This window comes from Garra rufa, chromosome 18, assembly GCF_049309525.1.
Source record: "Garra rufa chromosome 18, GarRuf1.0, whole genome shotgun sequence".
In the NCBI taxonomy this organism is placed as follows: Eukaryota; Metazoa; Chordata; class Actinopteri; order Cypriniformes; family Cyprinidae; genus Garra; species Garra rufa.
The window spans coordinates 26,322,742-26,349,267 of NC_133378.1; the positions used below are offsets into that span (position 1 = coordinate 26,322,742).

Here is a 26,526-nt window from a genome sequence, read left to right on the forward strand (position 1 = left end):
AGAGTTTATATTTTGCAATTCTGACTTTATAACACGCAAGTTTCTATCAAGCAATCTGAGAAAATATAACCTTTTTTTATTTTTTATTCAGTGGCCGAAACAGGCTTCCATAACATAATTCAGGGATATCAATAATGACTTTACTAAGTAGTCCTGAATTCTTTGGCTAACCTTTCTGGATTGCTCTTGGTCATCAATGAGCCCAAGATCTCTCCCACTAGCCTGTGCGATCCTCTTTCCTGCCACCAGGTTGCCCACCATGATGGAGGCTGGGCCGACTCCCACTGCAAGGAAAGGCAAGTTTATTTTTATAGCAAATTTCACACATAATAGTAATTTAAAGTGATTTACAGATGCATAATAAAGAGCAAGATAAATAAAAACATAAAAATAATAAGACATAAATTCAAATAAGATAAATGAACAAATAAAAAAAAAAAAATTTTTTTTAAATAATAGAAAAACTAAATATAAAAAGGACATAAACTGTAAAAACATAGCTATTTTTTAGTTAATGTGATGCTTGAAGGCTATTCCCCTCCAATTCAAGAAAGAGTGAGACATCTATTAGGTTTTGATTTAGATACCAACAGTACCTGGCTGCTTTTGTCTGGGTTTTGGAAGGTTGGTTACACACGTATGAGGGCACATCAGAATATTGCAAGGGTGCAGAGATCCCTCCAGGAAGTGCTGCTTGGTCTCAGACACATGAATACCACCCAGAGGAGTTTTGGGTAACGTGTTAGCAGGGACCAGCGCCAAACAGTACAAGCCCACCTGGTGGATACTGTCTATTGCCTGTGTGGGAAAAAAACAGGGAGTCATGACACCTATTACTGAGTCAAAATCTATAAATGGCATCATTGCATAGCATACTGTAAATTCGTCATTGTTATCTGGCTCATTACATGTCAGCATAGGTCCATTCATCTCAATGACCTACTTTAGACTAAACTAAACACGTTTTAAGTGAGGTCAGTGCACCAAGGATGACGGGTAGCTTGTGTATTACCTGTAAGACTCTACTCATCCATTGGAAACTGTCCTCTTCATTGGCATCAGGCCTCTGCTCTGCCACAATCACTATTCGCTCATCATAAAATACAGTGACTGAGAACACAGCAATCCTGCGTAAACAACACACAGTCTCAGGACCGCATCATGCTATATTAGTCTACACAGTTCCACCTGTAATTCTGCGTCATTCGTACCTCCCGCGGTAGACAGTTTTGACTGGTTCAACCGCCAGCGCTGTGGCCACCAGGTCGTCTGCATTGTGTCTGCGCCCACTGACTGAAAGCAGACCCTCTATCTTTCCAACCACAAACACCAAACTTCCCTGAGGGCACAGAGAAGAGTTTTTTCAATAGAAGACAAAATACCAAATCACTAATGTGCAAATCAGCTTTGTTCTACAGGTAATCTAACTTACCCCAAATGAATGGTAGTCTGTATACAGTATGTATAAGCAGAGATGTGTTAAAGGAAACTCTGGGTATTAACACTTGTATGGCTTAATATAACATAAATGATGTATCTTACTGAAATATGTAGTAGAAAACCCATGAAAGATTTACATTATTAAAAAAAAATCCATATCGTTTTATACATATTTTGGACTCAGTGAGCTACTGATGCTGCCTGTTGCTATTTTTACCACAACACAACTCAGAAAATAAAATACTGTTATGGTGTCCACAGCTACTGAAAGAACTTAAATGTAAACGTAGGTTTTAATCAAATGCCGTTAAATCGAACATCGAGCCCAAATCGTTGTCATGTTTACTGTACATCCTGTCAGGATGGCATCTAGCGTTTCTTGTCTCTGCCATTTGTAAGCTCTTTCAGTAGCTGTGGTCTACTAAAAGCCTCAAAGGCATCAGGGCTAAAGTGGAGAGAACAAAGACACGGGTCTTAAGAAAGTTTTATTTGTCCACAGGCATCTTCTCAGTCATTTCTCCTTTTCTTATTGCTGGGAAAGCAGTGAAGACTTACATCGCTTCTCTTGTTGCCCTTCGACTGAAAATTACAATCAAAATCCACACAATGTGGCATCGTATCAATAATTTATTTTCCGACTTGTGTTGAGGTAAAAATAGCAATAGGTAGCGCCAGTGCAACCATTTGACGTTATTGAAATAATCATGACCCCATAGTCCAAAATATGTATAAAATGATGTGGATTTTTAAAAATTACATAAATATATCACTGGCTTTCTACTAAATATTTCAGTAAGATACATCATTTACATTATATTAAGCTATCCGCTTGTTAAGTGGTGATGTAATGCGTCCAACAAATGCTGTTTCCGGGTCTCTTTCCAGAACATTTTTTACTCATATTAAACATTTAAGCTAAACCTTTTCAAACTCATGGTGTACACTATAGTCTCCATGCTCACAGAATCCCAAACTCAAATAATTGTAATATTTATTTATTTATATGTATATTTTCATTTTCTGGCTGTCTGGGATTTCGGTATGGAGTTAAAGGGGAGGATTCAAATTTTTTGGTAGTATTATATCACATTGTGAGTGTATATTAGCACAGTTTGTTGTTTTCTCGTGGCATCTGATAGAGCGTTTGGACACGGAAGCGGTGACACGTGACATCAGACTAACGAATACAAGTCACACGAATACAAGTCTTAATGGGGTTCCATGTACAATGCAACAACGTCTACTATACTGTTACTTACCGGACCTATAAAGCCCAACAGTCCAGTGCGTGTGAAGGGAACGTCTCCAATAGGGGTACCACCAGAGTTTACAGGAATCACCTGCAGCAAATAAGGTCATTGAGGCATTATTTTAAGTGAATGTGTGTATTCTGTGTATCAGGGTTCATACAGATACTGTAAAATGAAATTCCAAGACTTTTATTTAGGACTTTTCAAGCACTACTTTTTGTCAATCGACTTTTATTCCAAATTCTAAAAAAAAAGAGAAATAGATAAATAAAAATATACTAATAAAAAAGGGCAAAAATAAAGTGAGGCACATGCGAAGTATTACAACTGAAGTATTACTACACCTTTACTATAGTGAAACCACAGTTAATTTTCTTAAGGGATTTGTGTATACTTTCTTTTTTCTGTTTGTTTTTATAACTGTACTGTCCTAATGGTTTGATGTTTTCTAATGTTTAAGTAAAAAAAAAAAAAGATTGGCAAAATTCTGATCTGAAAGAATCAATTATCGTGAATCATTTGATTTGAAATCATTCAATTTGTGAATGATTCACAAACCCGTTATGATGTAAAAACGAACGATTCGCAATACGCGTCGTTCCGATCTAAATCGAATGATTCACAATATGTGATTTGAAATCCTGATCTGAAACAAATGATTTGCGATACGCGAACCAATTGGAGCACTTCGAACCAGTGAATTTTTTCAAGGGTTTTCCAGGCCTTCAAGCACTTTAAGCACCTTGTATTGGTGTATTGACTGCATAAATATTACTTTACATGCATTTTATCCATACCTCAAAAGTGTTCTTGGTCACCCCAGGCAGGCCGTAGTACATGGTGCCACCAGCACGCGAGTTTAACACTATCTCTCCGATCTCATCAGTCTTACAGAGCATGGGCGGCCCATCAGGCTTCACAATACACATCAGAGCTGTGGTTCAGAAATTAAAAAACAGATTGTTTTAGACACTTCTGTGCCTATTTATTTATTTATACTTATGTATTAAAAAAACTAAATTTTGTGCATTTTTCTAAATTTGTTACCAATACACATTAGTAGTTTGCAAGGTGGAATCAAACTGCCGACCGTTCACGCCACGCGTACATGATCTACAGTAAAATTTTCAAATAGTTATGGAGTCTCACCTCCAGGCATGACATGTCCTACATCTTGCACGGTAAGGGCAGAGTTCTTATCCTCTGTGTTGACCCGAATCACCCCGTGACTGAGTCCTGCCATTGACAGAATGGCCCTGGCAGGGAGCGGAGTGCCCTGAGCCCCGGGCCTAAACACATAAAGTGACTTTAAAGCATATCTACAACAATTAAGTGTATAATTATGATGTGCATAGCTCTTGATACATGCAGGTACCTGCGAATGGCTACTGTCATGGCCTCAGGGGAGGAAGCACATGGGCAGATCATCTCAGGTTTCAACCCATGAGATTGAAACACGTTTAGGAAGGCGTCACATGAAGACACAGACCCTAAAACAGAAATATAGATTGTTTATTTGCACTGAAATATATAAATACAGCCACTTCAAGCTATTTCCCATAGCTTGTTTACTCACAAGGATTGGCCCCGTCAGCTACAATCAGCATGCGCAGGGAAGACAAATTGGTGTCCTTCTGATCTCTGTGAGCCATCATAGCCCAGTGCAGGTCTCTACATTTCACCAAGGCCACACGAGCTGTGCGGACACATATCAATGAAAGACATTTGGATACTGTAGCACAGAACTATTGATATTTTTAAAATATTTTGATACGTTGCTTTCTACATGATTGATCATCAGACAGATTGCTGTAACATACGTTAAGGATGTTTTTACCTTTGTGAACATGAACTCTCTGCACCCAGGACAGTGGACAAGCCTTCATGACAGAGTATGGCACACTAATAGTGTGGATCCTGTTCATGACACTCTGTAAGAACACGCAAACATGGAGGTTAACTATCGGAAGTCATGGGGGAAGTCTGTAAAAATGAAAAGAACTCACAAAACTGAAACATTCAGAGGAATCAAACTCACCGCTAAAACTCCATGCCAAAGGCCTGAGTCTTTCTTGAAATCCAGGACATTAACCAGTGTTTCTCCTAAGAATGAATACAGAAAAACACAATTGTCTTAGAAAAAAGTACATTACTATACTAGCACAATGTTTAGTAATTTTATATTATATTATTGATAACTATGTATAGGTTGTAACTATATATAGTATATATATAGGTAATGTTATACTTTAAATACAACAATTAGTCTGGATAATATGGAAGGTCGTTTCTGCCATTGTATAATGAATTAAAAAAAAGGCAATTGGGACCTTTTCTCACACTTCTGACCTTTTTTCTTAGAATTGCGTGATACAAACCTGCACTTTCTGACTCTGAAATCCTGGGGAAAAAAGGATATAACAAAGCGCAATTCTGACTTTTTTTCCCTCAGAACTGCAAGTTTATATCTCGCAACTCCGGAAAAATGGCAGAATTACGAGAAAAAAGTCAGAATTCCAAGATATAAAAAATGGTATATAAACTTGCAATTCTGACTTTTTTTCTCAGAATTTCAAGTTTATATCTCACAATTCTGGAAAAAGGTAAGAATTACGAGAAAAGTCAGAATTCCAAGATATAAACTCGCAATTGCAAGAAAAAAAAGCGATATATAAATTCAAATATCTGACTTTCTTTTTTCAGAATTGCAAGTTTATATCTCGTAACTATGGAAAAAAGGCAGAATTAGGAGAAAAAGTCAGAATTCCAAGATATAAACTTGCAATTGTGAGAAAAAAGATATATAAACTCGCAATTCTGACTTTTTCCTCAAAATTGCAAGTTTATATCTAACAAAAAATCTGAATTACGAAAAAAAGTTATGAACTTGAAATTATGAGAAAAAAAGATATAAACTACTTTGCAAAAAAAAAGATAAACAATTCTGAGCTTATAACACAAAATTGCAAGTTATAAAGTGAGAATTGTTACAATGCTGAGAAAAAGTATTTTTTTGAAATTAGTCTCAATTCAAAAAAAAAAGAAAAGAGAAAAAAAAAAAAAAAAAAAAAGAGGCAGAGTTGAGAGAAAAGAGCCAGAATTCCAATAGTGAGAAAATTAAAATTCTAACTTAATTTCTCAGAAAACTGCAATTCTGACTTTATAACTCACAACTGTGGGTTTATATCTCACAATTCTGAGAAAAAAGTCTGAATTGCTAGATGTAAACTCGCAATTGCCAGAATTGAGAGAATTACCTTTATTTTATTTTATTATTATTCAGTGGTGAAAACAGGCTTCCATAGGATAACAATTTGATAAAGAATTAAATAAAGAAAAATTACACAGAAATCGAGTAATCCCAACTTCAAACTGCTATTTTGAAAATGTATCTAATCAGTATAAATCTAATGAAATATAATCTATGATTAAGCACTGGATATAAATTAATTTATCTCACTCCTTAATTCTAAAGCCTTTAAGAGTCGCTCAGTGCTGTGCTATTGCAATAACAGGTTTCAGTGTGTATTGTTTTACAGCAGTAGTGTAGCTCTTACCTTCACAGTAATTACAGGCCTGCGTTAAAGCCTGACAGTGTGTCAGCATGGAGATTTTCGACACAGCCACTCCCATCACTGTACCCTCTTTAGAGGCCTTGTACTGAAAACACACAAATTACAGAATTAAACAGATCGTAAGGATTCTTACTCATCTAAACACACGTGAACTTTCCTGCCTGCACTCACCTCTATGTAAGCAGTGTCAGTGTTTGCAGTAGGTATGTGCGGCTGCCAGTCCTTGGAGGGTTTGGTGAGATACTTGGTATCGGTGACCACCCATTTGAGCCGAGGCCATCCTGTAAGAAAACAGGTTAGGCTTTCATTCCACAGCTTCAAAAAAAACTTAATGATGAATCTGAAAAGGCAACGTAGTAAAATGAGAAAAAGCAACAGGGAGCTTACCTTTAAATTGCATTATTTCTCCATTCTGGGTCTTTGGAAGCCCTTTTAGACACACTTCACTAGTAAGAGCGAGACCCACACCACAGCTGCCCAATAGGAAGCCTATCTGCTGACTTCCTGCGTCCTAAAAATCAGACAAACAACTGTAAACATTTCATCTAGCTAATATCATGTTTAAAGAGATGTTCATATTTAATCTTCTCGCATACCTTCCGAGATAAAGGCACCTCTATCGGGACAGGAATGACCTCGGCGAGAAGGCACCCATAAAAGGCCACCCAAAACATCCCAGGGTCACTATTGGGATAAACTAATGCAACCTAAAAGGAGAAACATGGAGAATAAGATACAGCCTTGAGCTGAGAGCAGAATATGATTGTAGTGTACCAAGTACCGTGTTTTGAAATCTTACTCGATCTCCGGGTTTCAGAACTGGATCGTTTTTGGTGCCAAGTTTGTTTAACAGCGTGTACGCCAACTTCAGACTGCGACTCCACAGTTTACCTACAGAGATCAAAGGATGACAGAAGCTTATTAAAGACAAAATGTGACCCTGGACCACAAAACCAGTCTTAAGTAGCACAGGTATATTGTAGCAAAAGCCAATATATTGTATGGGTCAAAATGATACATTTTTCTTATATGTCAAACTCATTAGGATATTAAGATTATGTTCCATGAAGATATTTTGTAAATTTCATACAGTAAATATATCAAAACTTAATTTTTGATTAGTAATATGCATTGCTAAGAATTTAATTTGGACAACTTTAAAGGGGATTTTCTCAATATTTTTTTTATTTTTTTGCACTCTCAGATTCCAGATTTTCAACTAGTTGTATATCGGCCAAATATTGTCGTATCATAACAAGCTTATTCATCAGTTTTCAGATGATATAAATGGTATACATAAAAAAAATGATCCTTATGACCGGTTTTGTTGTCTTGGGTCACAATAACATTAAAAAACTAGTCCAACAAATCATAAATATAATAGCATACAGGTTTTTAATGACATATGGGTGAGTAAATAATGACAGTTCTCATTTTCAGGTAAACTATTCCATTAAAACATTACAAAACTACTTGTGCCAATTTGACACATGTGACATCTTACCATAGGTAAGGGTGTAGAGTGGTTTGCCGGTGATGTCCAGGGCAGTGAGGGCTGGACTCTTGGCCTGTGTTGCTCCCCATCGTGCCAGTGATGCTTGCAGAGCTGGAGGCCAGTTACTGACCACCCCTAGTGGCTCTCCCTTTACTGGAATGATCTGTCGCCCCTCTGGCCTGGGTGTGTTGGGGTCTGGCTGGGGAACTGCAAGTGAAGATGACAAAGAATATAGTTACAGTCAGGTCATAAATTGTCATAAGTCACTCATTAAATAAACTGTCACTCAAAAGTTTGGGATCAGTAAGATTTTTAATGCTTTTTAAAGGAGACTTTTGTGCTCATCAAGGCTGCATTTTTTGATTAAAAATACAGAATAAAAAAAAAATGTTAATATTGTGAAATGTTAATATAATTTAAAATAGTGGTTTTCTATTTTAATATAGTTTGAGATATAATGTGATGCAAAGCTGAATTTTTAGCATTATTACTGCAGTCTTCAGTGTCACATGATCCTTCAGAAATTATTCTAATATGCTGATTATTATCAGTGTTGGAAACATTTAAATTGATAAAAAGTGATTGTTAAGACTTACATTGTTAGAAAAGATTTCTATTTTGAATAATGCTGTTTCTTTCAACCTTTTATTCATCAAAAAATCCTGAAAAAACTATCACAGGTTCCAAAAAAATATTCAACATTGATAATAAAAGTAATAAATCAGTATATTAGAATGATTTCTGAAGAATCACGTAACACTGAAGTCTGGAGTAATGGTTTATAAAAATTCAGCTTTGCATCACAGAAATAAATTATATTTTAAAGTACATTAAAATAAAAAACTGTTATTTTGCAATAATATTTCATAGTATTACTTTTTCCTGTATTTTTGATCAAATAAATTTGATACTTTGATGAGCATAAGAGACTTTTTTTTTTTTTTTTTTAAACATTAAAAATCTTACTGATACCAAACTTTTGAGCGGCAGTGTAGCTCCAAACCTGTAAGACCTTCTTTCTTCGACTATTTTAACAATGTCCTTACTACCTCTCTTTGTCTTGAACGAGGTAGTTGTGTTGCTGTCTATGCAGGGTCGGAAAGCTATCGTATTTCATCAAAAATATCTTAATTTGTGTTCCGAAGATGAACAAAGGTCTTACAGGTTTCAAACAACATGAGGGTGAGTAATCAATGACAGAATTTTTATTTTTGGATGGACTCTTTAAGCTCTTTAAATAGTTTTTAAATCATGTTGGAGAACATAATTAGGTTTTACACAAACTTGTGAAGTTCATGCAGCTCCATGCTGCTGTTATTAAAGCAAAATGATGACAAATCAAATAAATGTTAATTTTTCTAAGGTTTTTTCCCACTCAAATTGCTATTCTGATATAATTTGTGACCAAAAAAAAAAATGTAGCATTAAATTATAAAATCAATGAATGTAGTGTGGCACCAAAAATAGCTTCGTACCTTCCACAATCTCTTCAGTGTCATCAACGAAGAACTCGTTGAGCGGAGGCCGCTTGGGTCTTTTTAACGTGTTGAGCAGCTGCTGTATTTTGGTGGAGACACGACTGTGTGCTGGAACACCTGTTGACAGAAATATTCTCATTCACCTGTTCATATTACAGGAATGTGACCTGGTCAAAGGACACCATGTGGAACAGACAGAGTCAAAGCAAATACAGATGATTCAATCAGGAGGTTTGTCACAACACAGAAACCATCAACAAGCTGGAACACAACATGGGATTATATAGGATCAGGTTGGGAGGACAAAACCACTGGGTGTCACTGCACTGCACCAAACACCCCTCCACCCCTACCTTTTCCTACAGTCAGATGGCATCACGAACAAAGAGAGAGCAAAACATTAAAATGTTAATAGAAGCACATAACCACCACGCCAATTTATAAACCCTCTAAAAATGGCATTGACAGGAAATGGTTTATGTTGCTTGTTCAGGAAGTGAATAGTACAAATGAACACTAGCAGTGAACCAGGCATCACTTTTATATTTAAAAGGAAGTGAAAAATGATGAAATGCACATTATTTTTAAAATAGCTTGTGATTACTGGATAAGCTTTATGGATAAGATTTATGAAGCTACGAGAATTGTTGTACTCTCCTGAAAGTGTCGAAGACTGACACGGAAGAGATGAAATTGCCGAATAAAGGCATTATTTTTGTTTTCTTTGCACACTAAAACCATTCTTGTAGCTTTGTAAAATTAAGGTTGAGCAACAGATTTCAAATGGATTTTTTAACCGATGTCCTTACTACCTTTCTGGGCCTTGAACGTGTCAGTTGTGTTGCTGTCTATTAGAGTCAGAAAGCTTATGGATTTCATCAAAAATATCTTAATAGTTGTTCATGAGTCCCTTGTTTGTCCTGAACAGTTTCACTGCCTGCTATTTTTCAGAAAAACAATGCTGTTTTTCCAGCATTTTTGTATATTTGAACCACGCTGAGGACAACTGAGGGACTCATTTGCAACTATTACAGATGGTTTAAATGCTCACTGATGCTCCAGAAGGAAATACCATGCATTAAGAATTGGGGGTGAAAACTTTTTGAATTTGAGGATCATAGTAAATCACTTATTTTGTCTTCTGGGAAACATGTAACTATTTTCTGTTGCATCTGAAGGGCAATACAAAATGAAAAAATTGATATTTAGCCAAAACATGAAAAAATTTACACATCTCCATTCTGTTCAAAAGTTTTCACCCCCAGCTCTTAATGCATCGTTTTTCCTTCTGGAGCATCAGTGAGCATTTGCACTTTCTGTAATAGTTGCATATGAGTCCCTCAGTTGTGAAAAGATTGATCTCAAAATCATACAGTCATTGCTGGAAAGGGTTTAACTACACAAAAATGCTGGAAAACCAAAGAATTTGTGGGACCTGAAGGATTTTTCTGAAGAACAGCAGGCAGTTTAACTGTTTAGGACAAACAATGGACTCGTGAACAACTATAAAACAAAAACAAAAAACAGCTGTGGATCATTCAAGTAAAAACACAATATTAAGAATCAAGGGGATGTAAACTTTTGAAAAATCAATTCAACTATTATTTTCTCTTGTGGACTATCTTTTATGTGAAATATCTTATTGAGGTCAGTACTAAATAAACAATAACATGCATTTTGTATGATCTCTCTTATTTTGGTAAAATAATATTTTGCAGATTCTAAAAGAGGGATGTAAACTTTTGACCTCAACTGTATAAGTTTCCAATTAAACCTATCCAGCTATCTACCAAATGTTAATATGGGATGTTAAAAGAAACCGTATTTGGACAAGAAAAAACACCAAAAATCACACAAATACCTAAACTAATAGGAGTACATTATTAGCAATGCTTGATAGGACAAATCTTAATATTTTCATAAGATTTTGCTTTGAATCAAATATCACAACGTTGGGATTAAATTCAGAACTAGATATGCAATGTTGCCCATACCGCCGGCAGTGTCCATCATGCTGGAGCGGCTCTGGCCGCGGCTCATGCCCTTCACTACGATGTTGGGTGGCAGGTCCACTCTGGAGTTCCTGTCCTGAGGCACCGTGGATGTGACGTCAGGCGGAACGCTGCTGCTGCTGCTGCTCTCTGCAGTGAGGACACACGACAGCACAGTGATTCATCCGGTGAACCCGTTCACATGCGCATATGAAGCACAACTGAACAAACCAGTTTGAATAGTCAGTATTAATGGAAATTATTATTTACTTTGGCTTTGTTTTCTCTTGACCAGATCATTAGAAGTCAGAAAGTGCCTACGTAAGTTTGAGACAACCACAAAGCTAAAGCTCTTTTGTGTGTGTATCTTAGTAGTGTATATTGTCTATGATTCAGCACCTGAACATGTGTGTATGTGTGATTCATTATCCTGCAGTACCTATGCGGGTGTGTGCCAGTACGTCGGCGAGCACGCTGGTCTGACCCTGGCTGTGGTTGTGGTTGTGAGTTTTGCCGTCTCCATGAGAGAGAGTGGAGGAGGCGGAGGAGGAGGTGGAGGAGCTCTGGACAGAACGGTTGATCCAGTACTCGGGACTCTGGAGATTCTGAGCCAGCATTGCACTGATTGCGGCCTGACGCCTCCGCAGGGAGCCCTCGTCCTCTGACGCCGACGATGTATCTGTGGGAACACACATATACAGCAACAGTTAAAAAGCTATTTATGCACAGAAAACTAAATGCATAAGACAACAAAAGGGAGTTGCACACGTTGATAAAATGCCTTAATAGAGTGTGGTTACTTAAATTATTCGCATGTATCAAATTTGCTATATATATATGTGTTCCCGTTCTCATATGAATGCCAGGGTGTGCCCTTAAGGTTCGGGTGTGCCTGTATTTTCAGAGACCCTGCTGGTCAGCGAGATCTAGACAGAAGGAGCAGCAGAAGGCTTGTGGGCGAAGCAGGACTCACCGGGAGGAGTGCAGTTTTCTGCAGAAGACTGGACGAAGGCTGAACGACGCTTAGTGGGCATGGGAAGGGCCATCTTCTCCTCTTTATGCCTGGCCAGAGCTGCCTGCACAGCCTCTGTGTGGATATCTAGCAGACGGACAGAAAGGACGTCCAGAAGAAAGAACGAAGAGTACAGAAAGACAAACGAAGAGAAAAACATTTACACAATGGCAATTGACAGGAGGCAGATGAGACATCCAGAAATGTCACCAAACAGTGACTGTAGTTACTAAACTGACTCATGTAGGGACAAAGAAATGTCTCTTTGTGGTGACAAATACGTTTGAGAGAGTTGTGTGTTTGACATTAAGGCATTCAGAAACACAATGTATGTTTATTTGGGCCTGGTTTGCGAAGCGACTTGAGGTTTGGCTGGTTAGTAGTTTCTGGTAAACACACCATTAGGGGACAAAAACCTTCTTTCTTTATTGGTAACGTTTGCTAACCGAACCAGCAAGTCACTAAGACTCCAAACTTTTTCTTTAAAGAAATGAATACTTCTATTCAGCAAGGATGCATTTAAATCGATCAAAAGTGACAAAAGTTACAAATATAACTATTTCAAATAAATGCTGTTCTTTTGTAGCTTCTATTCTTTAAAGAATGCTGAAAAACTGTTTCCTCAAAAATATTAGGCAGCACAACTGTTTTTAACATTTATAACAATAACAATAAATGTTTCTTGAGCTTAAAAACAGCATATCAGAAAGATTTCTGAAGGATCACGTGACACTTAAGACTGGGATAATGGCTGCTGAAAGTTCATCACATGAATATATTGTATTTGAAACAATAAAAAAACAAAAAAAAAAAAAAACGGACAAATGAAGACATGGAAAGACAATTTTGTACATTTTAAAGAAAACTTTAGTCAGAAAAAAGTCAGTGAATTGACTTGTACCTGAACTTTAAAGGGGACTCAACCCTCTTTATTTGTGGTATACAGTCTAAATTACAGTCACACTGGTGTTTTAGGAAGCCAAACCAATACAACTTTATATTAATGTTATTCCTATTACAGTAATAGCCATATATTGTAAAACAATTGCACTGTAAAATAAAATTTTAAATTTAAGTTTATTTCATAGATATATTATTTTTGCTGTCCACTAAAGTAGGGAAAACTACAAAACTTATTTCCTAATTTCTAAACTTGAAAGAGATATTTTGAAATTTGAACTGCAGTAACGTTACTCACAAGTTCAAATATGTCAAATAACTTGTCCACAATATTAAGTATTGGTATTATAAAACATTGTACACTAATCTATTTTAATGTTGCTGTGGGACAATGTGAGAGACACCCATCAAATTCAATAAATTATTGTAAATATTATTAACCCCCTACGGACATCTTAGCAATAGAATCGGCATTGGCTAGTACATTTTTTGGTTTACTCACCAGACTAATATATATATATATATATATATATGTAATAAGGCTGAAGCAGGAGCAGTAATACCACGCAGCACATGTGCAAATGCTAAACTAGCTGGGAACTCATTTCTGATAATACCCCGCCTGCTTCGGCCATATTACGGCAGCAAACTTCCTTGACTATTACGCCGGAATGGAAGTGTAGTTCCTAATCTTATCAGCCTAGAAAATTGAAGCTTTGCATTTCCTCCGGTCTTAGTACACGATATAACTACAGAAGAGTCAAGTTTTAAATACAACAAATATGGAAACTCGGTCATTTTTGAACGCGATGCTATTGGTCTAATAGGATTCAATGATCTATGCTAAGCTATGCTAAAAGTGATATCGCCAGAACAGGAGAACGGCTGAATGGATTTCAAAACGGTAAAAATCAACTTATTAACTCGGGGGGAGTTGGAGAATGAGCCTATTTCCAAAAAAAGTGGAGTGTTCCTTTAAACTTTAGTAATTAAAACTTTAGTAATTACAATAACCATGTATGAATGCATATTTGTCATGTTGACAGGACTGGTAGTGGTGCTTAATACTGTTATTGTTTGTCATTTAGTGTTTCTATACAAAAGAGAATACTTTAATAATACTTATAAGATAACAAAACTACTACGAATTCTATATAAAACGCACTAAGGATTAATGAGATTCTGGGTTCATGAATATTAATCAGGTCTGCGTTCACTCGAACAGATTTGCTTAAATAAAAACGGGGACAATAATTGGTGAGCATCAGCCACTGAGACAGTCTGTAATGGGAAAAACAGTTAGTTAGTAAAGCTGTTTATTTCTAACGCCGTTATTCCCATCACTGCTCACAGCACATGCAATAAACTAATTCACTGCATTCACTGTGAACTGAGCTGTTCTGAGGCGTGGAAAACACCGGATCACGAGCAGATCAACTGAACAAGGTGTGCGCTTCGCTTTGAAATGTGCAGCAAAAACAGACTTGATGAAGGGATTAAGCCATATTGTGCTTTCGGTTTTAGTTCGTTTGACAGATACTGTGCCAAAGCATAATGGTCCAAAACAACTTTAAAGATCTTTTACGTTAGAATAAGAAGCTTAAATATATTTTAAAAACTACACTTTTTGCCCGGGAAGACCTATCGTTTCATATCGAGACAGTTTTGCTATCGCGATACCACGATATTGATAATACCGTTACATCCCTGGAAAAATATTTCAAAATATTACTGTATTTATTATTTTAAAAAAGTAGCTTTAGAGAGACTGCTTATATATATATATATATATATATATATATATATATATATATATTTTTTTTTTTTTTTTTTTTAATCTTACCAACCCCAAGTTTTTGAATACTAGAGTACTGGCTAACTGATTTTGCTTACCTGACCGGTATCGGTCATCTCGTGTTCCCCCGCTGCGGTGAGCTCGATGTTGCCGTGGGGCGGCAACAGGGATGACGTTAGGGCTAGAGGTAGCGTCTGAAGAAAGGCCTGGGGCCAACTTGATGCTCACATCCACATCTATAAAGATCACAGGGTGAGTAAATAATGACAGAAAGCTGTAAACATATTTGTATAACATATTTATGGTACATATACAGTATGAGGATGGGTCGAAATCAGAGTAGTAACGCAGACAGGGCAGGAATGGACAGCAGGGGGTGAACTTTAACTTCAAAGCATTAAAATGGCACCTTTGAAGACACTGGCACATTTGATATCAGGGGTTTTGACAACAAATATGGCTACATATCTAGAATAACATATCTGGTGTATAAGGTCAAACCTATTTGTGACCCTGGACCACAAAACCAGTTGTAAGTAGCAAAGGTATATTTGTAGCAAAAGCCAACAATACATGAGTCAAAATTATCGATTTTTCTTTTATGCCAAAAATCATTGGGATATTAAGTAAAGATGGTGTTTCATGAAGATATTTTGTAAATTTCCTATATAAATATATAAAAACTTAATTTCTGATTAGTAATATAAATTGCTAAGAACTTAATTTGGACAACTTTAAAACCAATTTTTTTTCAATATTTTGATTTTTTTTGCACCCTCAGATTCCACATTTTCAAAAGTTGTTTCTCAACCAAATATTGCAACAAATATCTTAAAAAAACAATACATCAATGAAAAGCTTTCAGCTATCAGATGATGTATAAATCTCAACTAAAAAAAAAGACCCTTATGGTTTTGTGGTCCAGGGTCACATTTTGTAAACAATATGCAATGGTTCTTTAAAGGTTCATGAAAGTATGAAATGAGGACGTCAATGGTGAGGTCAATGAATTGTCAAAACCCACCGATAAAATTTAGTCACCTATTTCAGTTCCTCTTTCATGTCTGTCAGTGGGCTGCTGCTTACAGGAAGCCTATATGTATGTGCGTATTTGTTTGTGTGTGGACATTAACAGGCCGGAAAGACCCTGAGAAGTGTGATGATCGGAAAAGAATCAAATTACTCAAAGTTTCCAGATAAGAAGATGGTTTACTAATGGCGGTTTCGGCCGCAAGACAATTTCAATTGTCCAGCTTATTTTTAAAATGCAGTCTCTTAATGAAGAGATTGATGCCTACAGCAGGTGAAGTTCTACAGATCACCATTAGGCTGCAGCATGGAGCAACATATTTGCAAACAAAACAAAAAAAAATCTCAGATACATGTTTCATGGAAGTGGGTTAAAATAGCACAACATAATTAATGCAATGTGACACTTCTACATTACATTTAATTGACTCGACCAGTGTGATGATGGCACTGTGTGGCATGCAAAAGAAGAAACGGAGGAGGAAAATTAGCAGACAGGAAGTCTGTGTGGTGAGTCTTACTTTGGGTCTGTGGTACGAATGGTGCGAGAATTTTAGCTCGTTTCTTTTCATAGCCTTTCTGCGTGATGTCACCTGTAAAAACAAAACACAGAAAGACACAAGTAAATACTTTGTTTGAGATGTGATGGGGCTGCACGTCTACAACCATAAACTGAGCTTTCTGGCTTTGTGATGACTGGTAAACAGAGAATACACACAATAACAAGTCACTCGCCGCATATTTCATAATTAGTGGTTATTGCTAAAGCAAAACTTCCCTACTATTGCTTAAACTTAAGGTTAACATACGTCTTAATGTCTTTGGCAACACAGCAGGAGAAATGCTAAAGAAAGGGTCAATCTGTCATGGGGACTGGAACTGTCAAGCCCTAAAATGGCAAAATAGCACCATAAAAGTCACTGCTCAACTGTTTATTTAATGGTATGTATATATATTCAGTTTTCAGTTCTTAAGTAGCACAGGTGTATTTGTAAAAATACATTGTATGGGTCAAAATTATAGATTTTTCCTTTAGCCAAAAATCATTACAATATTATTAAGTAAAGATTATGTTCCATGAAGAATTTTTGTAAATTTCCTACCGTAAATATATCAAAACTTAATTTTTGATTATTAACATGCAATGCTAAGAACTTCATTTGGACAACTTTAAAGGCAATTTTCTCAATATTTCGATTTTTTTGCACCCTCAGATTCCAGATTTTTAAATAAACATACATCAATGGAAAGCTTATTTACTCAGCTTTTTTTGATGTATAAATGTCTCAATTTCAAAGAACTGACCCTTATGACTGGTTTTGTGGTCCAGGGTTACATTTATATTTTAGTGTTATTTTACCATTATAGTATTTATTCATATTTTGAATTAGCTAAGATTTTTACTTTAAGTTTATTTAAATATATACTTCAAGATTTATGATTTGTGGTTTTGTCATTTTTTTGTTTTTAATGTATCTACATATTTTGATTTATTATTTCAGTTTTAGTCATTTTAGTACTTCAACTTATTTTTTTAGATAGTGGCCAACCAAACATTTCTTTCAAACTGTTTTTGTTTAAGTTTACATTTTTCATATAACCTTTACATTACTTTAGCTTTATTTCAGTTTCAATTCAACAAAACTGTAACAGTTCTAATTACCCATAACAACACTGCATGAGACTATACGTTATATTTTAAATCTTCTAAAGTTACATGACAACAAAAATCAATATTCACTTATCTTCGCCTCATATCTCATTTGCACTTACACGTATATTCAAACCTGCTTCATAATTGATCAAGCAACTACTTGAAGCCACTAAATTTGAATGGATATGGATGTGGAACAGCATGACTTTCACGCTGTTCCTCCCTTAAAGCTTTCAAATTCAGAAAACCTGGAACATACTTATATTGACTGTATTTCAAAAAGAGTTCTAAGAGTTACTTTGAAGCTTGGTAGCTTAGATCCCCATTCACTTTTTATTGTAATGTAAACAGTGGCCAGTACATTTAAAACATTTCTCCTTGCGCATCCCACAGAAAGAGGAAAGTCATAAGGTTTTAAACAACATGAGAGTGAGTAAATAATGACGGAACGTTCATTTGCAGGCTAGCGGTTCCGTAAAATTAAGGAAAAACAAACAGAACGAGCACAAAAACAGAAGAGACGGCCATGTGAGTCACAATCACATGGATCCTCCTTCATCCTGTTCATTTTCTCATTTCTCTTAAAGTAGTTTTTGGCCTACTACCATCAGGGTGGTTAAAGTCCACTCTGAGAGCTCCTCAAACTCACACAAAACACCCATACACACACAAACACACACGTTTCTCCTCTAAGCTGTGGCAAACAAGTAGATCCTAAACTCCAGTGACACGGCTGGATGAGATTCACACCTCATGGCCTGTGGCGAGTCTGAGGCAACACACGTTAAACAGCCAAATCGGGCTAAACACAACCAGGAGTGACAGATCTGCTGACGACTGCTGTTTTTCCATAAGATACAACAAGGCTCCTGGTATTTTTCTAAACCAGATCTGGTCCGTCTAGGACACAGCTGTCAGCTTCAGGTGATAAGATTACACACAATGGTGTTTATGCTGAAACATCAACATGCAACATGTCACATGAACTTCGCAGACAAAGGAAGTGAAAAGGAGGCAGGTCAGAGGGGCCAAGTGGGCCAGTTCAGCTATGAGAAGCAAAGAGAAGAGAGAGAAAGCAGAGAGGCACAAAGACAGAAAGAGAGAGAGAGATGGCTCTTTCTGTGGTTGTATGAGAAGGGACGGGCCGCATTGAGTGCAGACTTCATGCCTGGTTACTCTCTCTGCTTAAGAATGTGGCCTAGAAACACAACAGCCCTTTCCTGCCCCCTCTGCTCAGTGTGTGACACACATACAATATTCCTTCTTTAAAAAATACTACAGCAGAACAAACTATTAATGTGAGTATACATTCACATTTCGTATTTTCTGAAGATGATGTGTTTGCTGCTCAGTCATACAACATGCTAGGGTATTATGGGATGTTGCCAGGGCGTTGCCTAGTTGCTTGGTTATTGTGGTGTTAATATGGTGTTTTGGAGAGCAGCCAGGGTGTTGGTAAGGTGTTAATAAAGTGTTCTGGAGAGGTGCCAAGGTTTAGGGGTGTGCAATATGTATTGTCTATGATAATATCGCAATTGTTGTTTTTAACGATACACAAGCTGATACTATCAAGTATGTCTGAGTATATGCAAAAAACAAACAAAAACACATCTTAAAAGTCCAAACACATTCACTGTGTAATCAAGCCTATTAGAATATAGTTAGAAAGCCCAAATAAGTTATGAAAGCAAAAAATATCCCTGTATGGTTTTTTGTTTTCTTATTTGTATAATATATGATATAGTTCAACAACATCACACATACAAGAATGCTGTTTCACCAATTATCATAGCGTATTAGCGCGATCACGAATGTAATACTGATTTTACAGGGCAACAACAAACAAGTTAATATTGAGCGATTTACATTTTAGACACAATAGTGACTTGCTTTATTTTTAAATGAGTCCGTTTCTTTAAGCGAATCATTTGAATTAATGATTCAATGAATCTCTCATTTGGAGCAGATATTTGCTGCCACCTACTGGCACTTTTAGTGTCATATAGTGCTGCTTACTTATTTGGTTACCCCCAAATATATGATATTCTGGATAAGTCTTCAATTTGAAGGGATAGTTCACCCCAAATGAAATTCTGTCATTGTTTTCACTTCGATCTAAACCTATATTTTTCCACTTCTGAGTGGAACATAAAAAGACACAAAATTTACATACACCTTGCAGAATCTGCAAAATGTTAATTATTTTAGAAAAATAAGAGGGCTCATACAAAATCCATGTTATTTTTTATTTAGTACTGACCTGAATAAGATATTTCACACAAAGGATGTTTACATATAGTCCAAAAGAGAAAATAATAGTTGAATTTACACGAATAACCCTGTTCAAACGTTTACGTACACTTGATTCTTAATACTGTGTTGTTACCTGAATGATCCACAGCTGTACTGTTTTTACCGATAGTTGTTCACGAGTTCCTTGTTTGTCCTGAACAGTTAAACTGTCTACTGTTCTTCAAAGAACTTTTGTGTATTTGTGTATTTGAATCCTTTCCGTCAATGACTGTATGATTTTGAGATTCATCTTTTCACACTGAGGACAACTGAGGGACTTATATCCAACTATTAAATAAGGTTCAAATGCTTACTGATGCTTCAGAAGGAAACAATGCACTAAGAACTTGGTTCTTAGTGAAAACTTTTTAAATTTGAAGATCAGGGTAAATGATACTTATTTTGTCTTCTGAGAAACATGTATGTACTTTGTGTAGCTTTTGAAGGGCAGTAGTAAATGAAAAAAAATATGATATTTAGTCAAAATAAGAAAAATCACTACACAAAAAAAACAGCTGGATCATCCAGGTAACAACACAGTATTAAGAAAGTGTATGTAAACTTTTGAACAGGGTCATTTTTATAAATTATATCTATTATTTTCTCTTGTAGACTATATGTAAACATATTTTATGTGAAATATCTTATTTAGGTCAGTACTAAATAAAAAATAACATGCATTTTGTATGATTGCCCTTATTTTGGCAAAATAGTTTACATTTTGCAGATTCTGCGAGGTGTATGTAAACTTCAACTGTATTTTAAATATTTATCCATACAATGAATACAAATGTTGTCTAACAACTCATTAAAATATATTTTATGTTCCACAAAGAGATTAAAATGTTTTACAACAACATGGTGGCGAATGTTCAAAACACATACAGTGCAGGATGCCAAAAGTTTAAAGCGCACCTATTATGCAAAATTCACTTTCACATGGTGGTTTGTGTTGGCAGTGTGGGAACACAATTACCCTACAATGATAAAAATCTACCTAATTTTTTTAATCCCCATTAAACCAAATCAATATCACTAGGCATGCAGTTTTGATTCTTAAAGCAATGTGATGTCACATTGTTTAGGCCCCGCCCACAGCCACTGACTGACAGTCCTGCACTGCCACATTTTCCGCCCTCGGCGAGTTAGGTTTGGTTATATACCAATGTATACAACCAATCTTGGAAAGCAGGTGATATTAGTTTATGTCCTCCCTGTGCTGTCAAGTCAAGCTCTATAACATTGTACTATTTCATCTCGCTTTCAGTGTGTTTGGCTTCCCATATGTATGAAAACTGCTTTTTGCTCTCAGTCATGTTGCTTCTACCAACTGCTTATTGCTGTAAGTATGCAAAGCAGAGATGTATACGCTACACCCTCTTCTGAAGACGGGGCGGGAATATGCAGTTCATTTCCATTTAAAGTGAAACACACCAAAACAGCTCTTTTTTAGACATGCCCTAAAAATGACATTTTCCAGATGTTATATTAAATGATCTGTAGGGTATTTTGAGCTGAAGCGTCACAGACACATTCTAAGGACACCCAAGACCAATATTACATCTTGTAAGAAGGGGCACAATAGGTGCCCTTTAATACTTAGGAATCTGTTCAAATCCCTTCCCTAAGTATCAGCGACAGTTATAGAGATGCTTGTCTTAGCAAACCAGACTAATAAAGAGCTCAGCTAAAAACACTGCACACACACACACACACACACGTGTGAGAGTGTAAAGCTGCTTTTTGCATGCGGGCAGCGTGCTGGGCATATGGAGGGATGGCTGACTGGAGTCTCATTGTGTGTGTGGGTGATGTGGGAGACTGATGTAATGCTGGGAGGGCAGCTGGGTCACGCACACACACAGAGCAGGGTCTGTGTTCGCACAACAACAGGTCCGCACAAACTGGCAGTGCCACTCCAGCACTGAGGGAGCTTTGTGCCCACTCGCTCTCGTCTAAAGAGCTATTCTCTCCCTCGCTTTCTCACTTCCTTTAATCTGTTCGTCTACACGTACCTGTCTATTTAAGCATGCCTGACTGTAACCGTTTAGCTGACGAACTCCAGAAAGAAGAAACTTTGGTCTATTGTGACTGCTGTGATGTCTCATTCAAGTGTGTGTGAGTGTGTGTAAGGGTCAGCGCTCAGGATATGAACATTACCCCACCCAGTGTGGCCTGCCAAAAGTGGTCCCAGTGTATTCATGGGGAGGAATGTGCTGATTGGATGATGACTGAGGCCAACTGGCTAACAGAAAGGCAATGGTAGCCAAATGGGATAGCTAGCCAGTTCCCTTCAGGACTCAAAACATAGACTTCACACTGAACGGACACACAAGCACACCATGAGCGGCCCCAACGTGCGTGTTTCTACAAATACCTGTTTAACGTCCACGCTGTTATCTGTGTCAGTGTGTCAGCACTTGGATTCACCCTCCAAGCCTGTCAGGATCTGTGTGTGTGAGTGTGTTTACCATACACACGTCCCAAGCAGAGCCAGTAGCAGAGGAAATGATAAGCTTGTGGGGCTTCCTGCTACATTGGGCCCCAGGGTGACTGGAAAAACCCATGAGCACAAGAGAGGAAGTGCAATGAGAACACACATTCGCACACACAAGAAAGTGAGGGCAAAAACAAAGAAACCGACTAAGAGGGTGCTGAATACCCCACCACAGGAGTGCTGTTTTCTTTTTTGCGGGTTGCTAGGCTTCAGGCTTCTGCGGTCACTAAAATGAGGCGAAGGGCCCGAGAAAGACAGGAATATAAATAACTTGCCTGATGATTTTTCATAATCTAGCCCATGCTAAACAAAATTCCCATCAGCTAACGGCTCTCATTCCACAACGGTTAATCAGTTGCTGAGGTGATGTCCTTGTTTAACTCATACACCACCTAATAAACAAAGCTGGGTGAGGGTCAGTTGCACTACATTTTGGAAGAAATTACCACTTCAGTCTTTCTACTTCAGAATGTCACATTTATAGAATCAGAAAGAGCTTTATTGGCAAGTGTTTTTGCACATACAAGAAATCTGTTTTAGTGAAAGAAACTTACACAGAGACAGCAACACCACACAGATTATTTGACGTTTACTAACAATTTCTAAGCGAACATTGTTTTAATGTAAATTCTAGACCAATTTTTTGTCATTGACATGTAATTGAAACGTTTTGTATTTAAATTTGAATGTTTTATTAAACTGGTGGTACTTTTGTTTACGAAAACTATGACAAAAAATTTTTGTTGACAAGATTTTTCCCCATGACTAAAATGAGACGATGACAAGACGATAAGGTCAATAAACAATATCTGTGACTACATCAACATGCAATAATCGGTGACGTTTTAAAATGTAAAAACTCTACCTAAATCTATTCTTATTTTCACTGAGAAAATTGAGACAAAATATTATTGCGGACTGCTGTACGTGCCTCTACTATGCAAGCTTTCATGTGTGCGGTTGCCAGATATCAGGAATGCAAATCCTTAAATCACATCTTCTCTGTTAAAAAAATATATTTTCTGGCCGTTTTTTGGCCATCTGGCAACCATGCGCACACACTTGCTCTTCATTGTGGAAGGGTCGGCAATGATCTGAAAAAAGACAAAGATTTTATCTGATAAAGTAGCGTTCATCTATACAAATAATCAGCCTATGTTAATAGTTAAAGATATTAATATTAATAAGGGGAGTCTGATAGTGATTTCGCATTTCTTGTTTGCATGAAGGCTAAACACACATAAAACATCTTCATGAAACATGATCTTTTTTTAATACCTCAATGATTTTTGGCATAAAAGAAAAATCGCTCATTTTGGTCTATACAATGTATTGTCAGCTATAGCTACAAATATGCTACTTATGACTGGTTTTGTGGTCCAGGGTCACATATACACTATATTGCCAAAAGTATTGGAACACCCCATTCTAATGAACAGGTTTGACTACTTTAGTAATTTCTACAAAGTACAAATCTCAATGTTTAATCATATAATGATATTCTAGGGAATTGTGTGCTTTTAATTTTACAGCAACAGTTTGGACATGACCCCTTTCTATTCTAACATGATTCTAACAATGCATCTGTGTATAAGGGAAGGTTCAAAATGAAATGATTGATTCAGTCAGTGTGGAAGAACTTGACTGGTCTGCAGAAAGCCAAGTCCTACTCCCAACTGAACACCTCTGGTGTGACTTTAAATGCAGACCTTGAGCCAAAACCTCTTCACCAAATATCAATGATTTGTCCATTTGTGTACAGTCATTTTAGACACTCCCAAAACAGAGATGGAAATAAATTTTTTTAATGCATGAATCATGTTTCCATCTTTGTTGCCACAGTTTTGGAAGTACCCTTTTCTGATCTAAAGAAGGGGGTGTCTCAATATTTTTGTCCATAGTGTATGTACAAGTCATTAGTAGGATTTGCTTTCTGCAGACCAGTCAAGTTCTTCCACACTGACCGAATCAATCATTTATTTTTGAACCTTGCCTTATATACAGAGGCAATGTCATGTTTGAATAGAAAAGGGTCCTGTCAAAACTGTTTCTATAAAATTAGAAGCACACAATTCCCTAAAATATTGTTATATGCTTAAACATTAAGATTTGTACTCATGGAAATTACTAAAGTAGCAAAACCTGTTCATTAGAAGGGGGTGTCCCAATACTTTTGGGAATAATGAATAAACCATGTGAATGAGTTGACATTCTATTGATCTGTGCTTATCGGTGAACGTGCAACACCTGAAATGTAAAAATAAATTTCTCAAATGACAACAATCATTGCAATTATAACTTTGAGCAAGAATAAATTTTAAAAATGCCGATAAAATAAAACTAGTGTTAAACACAACTGCAAAAAGGCATTCACACTGACAGTGATTTACAATGAAAAAGTGACTGCACATTGTTCACGTCTGAGATGACAAACAACACAGTTTTCTGGGAATTCAACAATGTTGGGCAGTTTAACTTTATGTCCATCAGGACTACCAATGGAACATTCAAAAGATGATTTGATTCATGATTCATAGGTAAAATTCAGAATGATTCAATTTGATGTCATTCACAATGGAAATTTAGATAATTCGATTAATCGAACTGCATCAAACTAAAACTGTGATTGTCTGTTCTTTCCTATTGTGAGATATATTCAAGTAAAGCATGATCCACCTCATGATGCATGAAAAACGACGACCTCCAGTGATTTAATTGCTGTTAATGTGAACACTCTTGAAGGAATAACTTGAGTAGTAAAACTGTCAGGAGAGCAACATGTTGGAACATAAACATACTTGAGGCAATTTACATAATATAATTGAAAACATCACGATAGACAGCAAGTTTTATGTATTTTACAACAAAAAAAAGCTCCACAGAGATGTTCAGCAACACTTCTCAGTGATGACTCAACAAATCTGTGAACTGATTCACTGAAGCAAACAGGTCTCCCCAATAAAAGAAACCCTAAACGACTGTTCCCTACACTGAAAACACTTATCAAGGCTTTGTATACAGTCCAACTGATTTAAGAGGACTCTTTATAAACACCCTCACAAAAGCTGCTTAACAGCCGTTCCAGTGTTACTCATAAAAACACAGTGCCAGAAGAACAAGAAGAAGTGTCCTAAAGGCAGGAGCACTGCTGCATATTTGACTGTGACCACAATTGGGCCAAATTTAGCTGCTGATGAATGTCACAGGGTGCAGGGGTCAGTCCAAAAGACTCAGCTGTTATTAAGACAATGTGATGAGCCGGTGCAGATATTAACAGACTTAAAGAGCCCGACTGGGCAGATGGAATGTGTGGAATTACACACGGACATGCGAACACCCACGTGCACACATACTCGGCACACTTTAAATCCATATTTCATCCATATGGTGCGGGGTTCAGCGATAGACCTGCGTTGCTTCATTTTCAAATTTGCAGAACTATTAAGGTTGTTATTTGTCAGTGCACATATGCAGGTCCATATGAGGGTGTTTTGAGCAAATAGCTTGCCAGCTTTCACCATTTTCCCAATCATTTAACTCTGATATTACAGTACACAACAACTTTGGAATTTAAAAGAAAAGTTCACTTCCAGAACAAAAATGTACAGATAATTTACTCACCCCCTTGTCATCCAAGATGTACATGTCTTTCTTTTGTCAGTAGTAAAGAAATTATGTTTGAGGAAAAATTTCAGGATTTATCTCCATATAGTGGACTTCTATGGTGCCCCCAAGTTTGAACTTCTAAAATGCAGTTTAAATGCAGCTTCAAAGGGCTCTAAACAATCCCAGCCAAGGAAGACAGGTCTTATCTAGTGAAACGATCAGTTATTTTCTAAAAAAAAAATGCAATTTATATACTTTGTACCCTCAAATGGTCGTCTTGTCTAGCTCTGCGTGAACTCTGTGTATTCCGGTTCAACACAGTTAGGGTCAAAAAAGTCCTATCTCATTTCTCCTTCAACTTCAAAATCACCCTACATCACTGTTTTACCTTTTTTGTTAAGGGCATTTAATCTTCTTTGCACGCTCACTTTGTAAACACTGGGTTGGTACTTCTGTAGGATGTAGTGTTGTCAAAAGTCCCGGTACTTCGGTACCAAGTCGGTACTAAAAAA

The 26,526-nt window shown here is 36.8% G+C and overlaps 1 protein-coding gene across 2 annotated transcripts in view; it reads right to left on the reverse strand.

Moving 5' to 3' along the window:
- dip2ba (disco-interacting protein 2 homolog Ba) overlaps positions 1-26,526 on the reverse strand; it is a 66,246-nt gene that overhangs the window by 11,489 nt on the left and 28,231 nt on the right. For both annotated transcript variants that reach the window (XM_073822603.1, XM_073822602.1), the window contains exons 2-24: positions 16,487-16,558; positions 15,035-15,172; positions 12,203-12,328; positions 11,669-11,908; positions 11,233-11,379; positions 9,236-9,355; positions 7,770-7,967; positions 7,065-7,156; positions 6,862-6,972; positions 6,653-6,776; positions 6,437-6,546; positions 6,248-6,350; positions 4,729-4,793; positions 4,528-4,621; positions 4,267-4,386; positions 4,066-4,180; positions 3,840-3,979; positions 3,488-3,624; positions 2,700-2,780; positions 1,212-1,339; positions 1,013-1,127; positions 597-798; positions 172-284 (exon numbers count right to left, since the gene is read on the reverse strand). In XM_073822603.1, the coding sequence (XP_073678704.1) occupies positions 172-284; positions 597-798; positions 1,013-1,127; positions 1,212-1,339; positions 2,700-2,780; positions 3,488-3,624; positions 3,840-3,979; positions 4,066-4,180; positions 4,267-4,386; positions 4,528-4,621; positions 4,729-4,793; positions 6,248-6,350; positions 6,437-6,546; positions 6,653-6,776; positions 6,862-6,972; positions 7,065-7,156; positions 7,770-7,967; positions 9,236-9,355; positions 11,233-11,379; positions 11,669-11,908; positions 12,203-12,328; positions 15,035-15,172; positions 16,487-16,558 (2,891 nt within the window). The remainder of the gene's footprint in view (positions 1-171; positions 285-596; positions 799-1,012; positions 1,128-1,211; positions 1,340-2,699; positions 2,781-3,487; positions 3,625-3,839; positions 3,980-4,065; positions 4,181-4,266; positions 4,387-4,527; positions 4,622-4,728; positions 4,794-6,247; positions 6,351-6,436; positions 6,547-6,652; positions 6,777-6,861; positions 6,973-7,064; positions 7,157-7,769; positions 7,968-9,235; positions 9,356-11,232; positions 11,380-11,668; positions 11,909-12,202; positions 12,329-15,034; positions 15,173-16,486; positions 16,559-26,526) is intronic.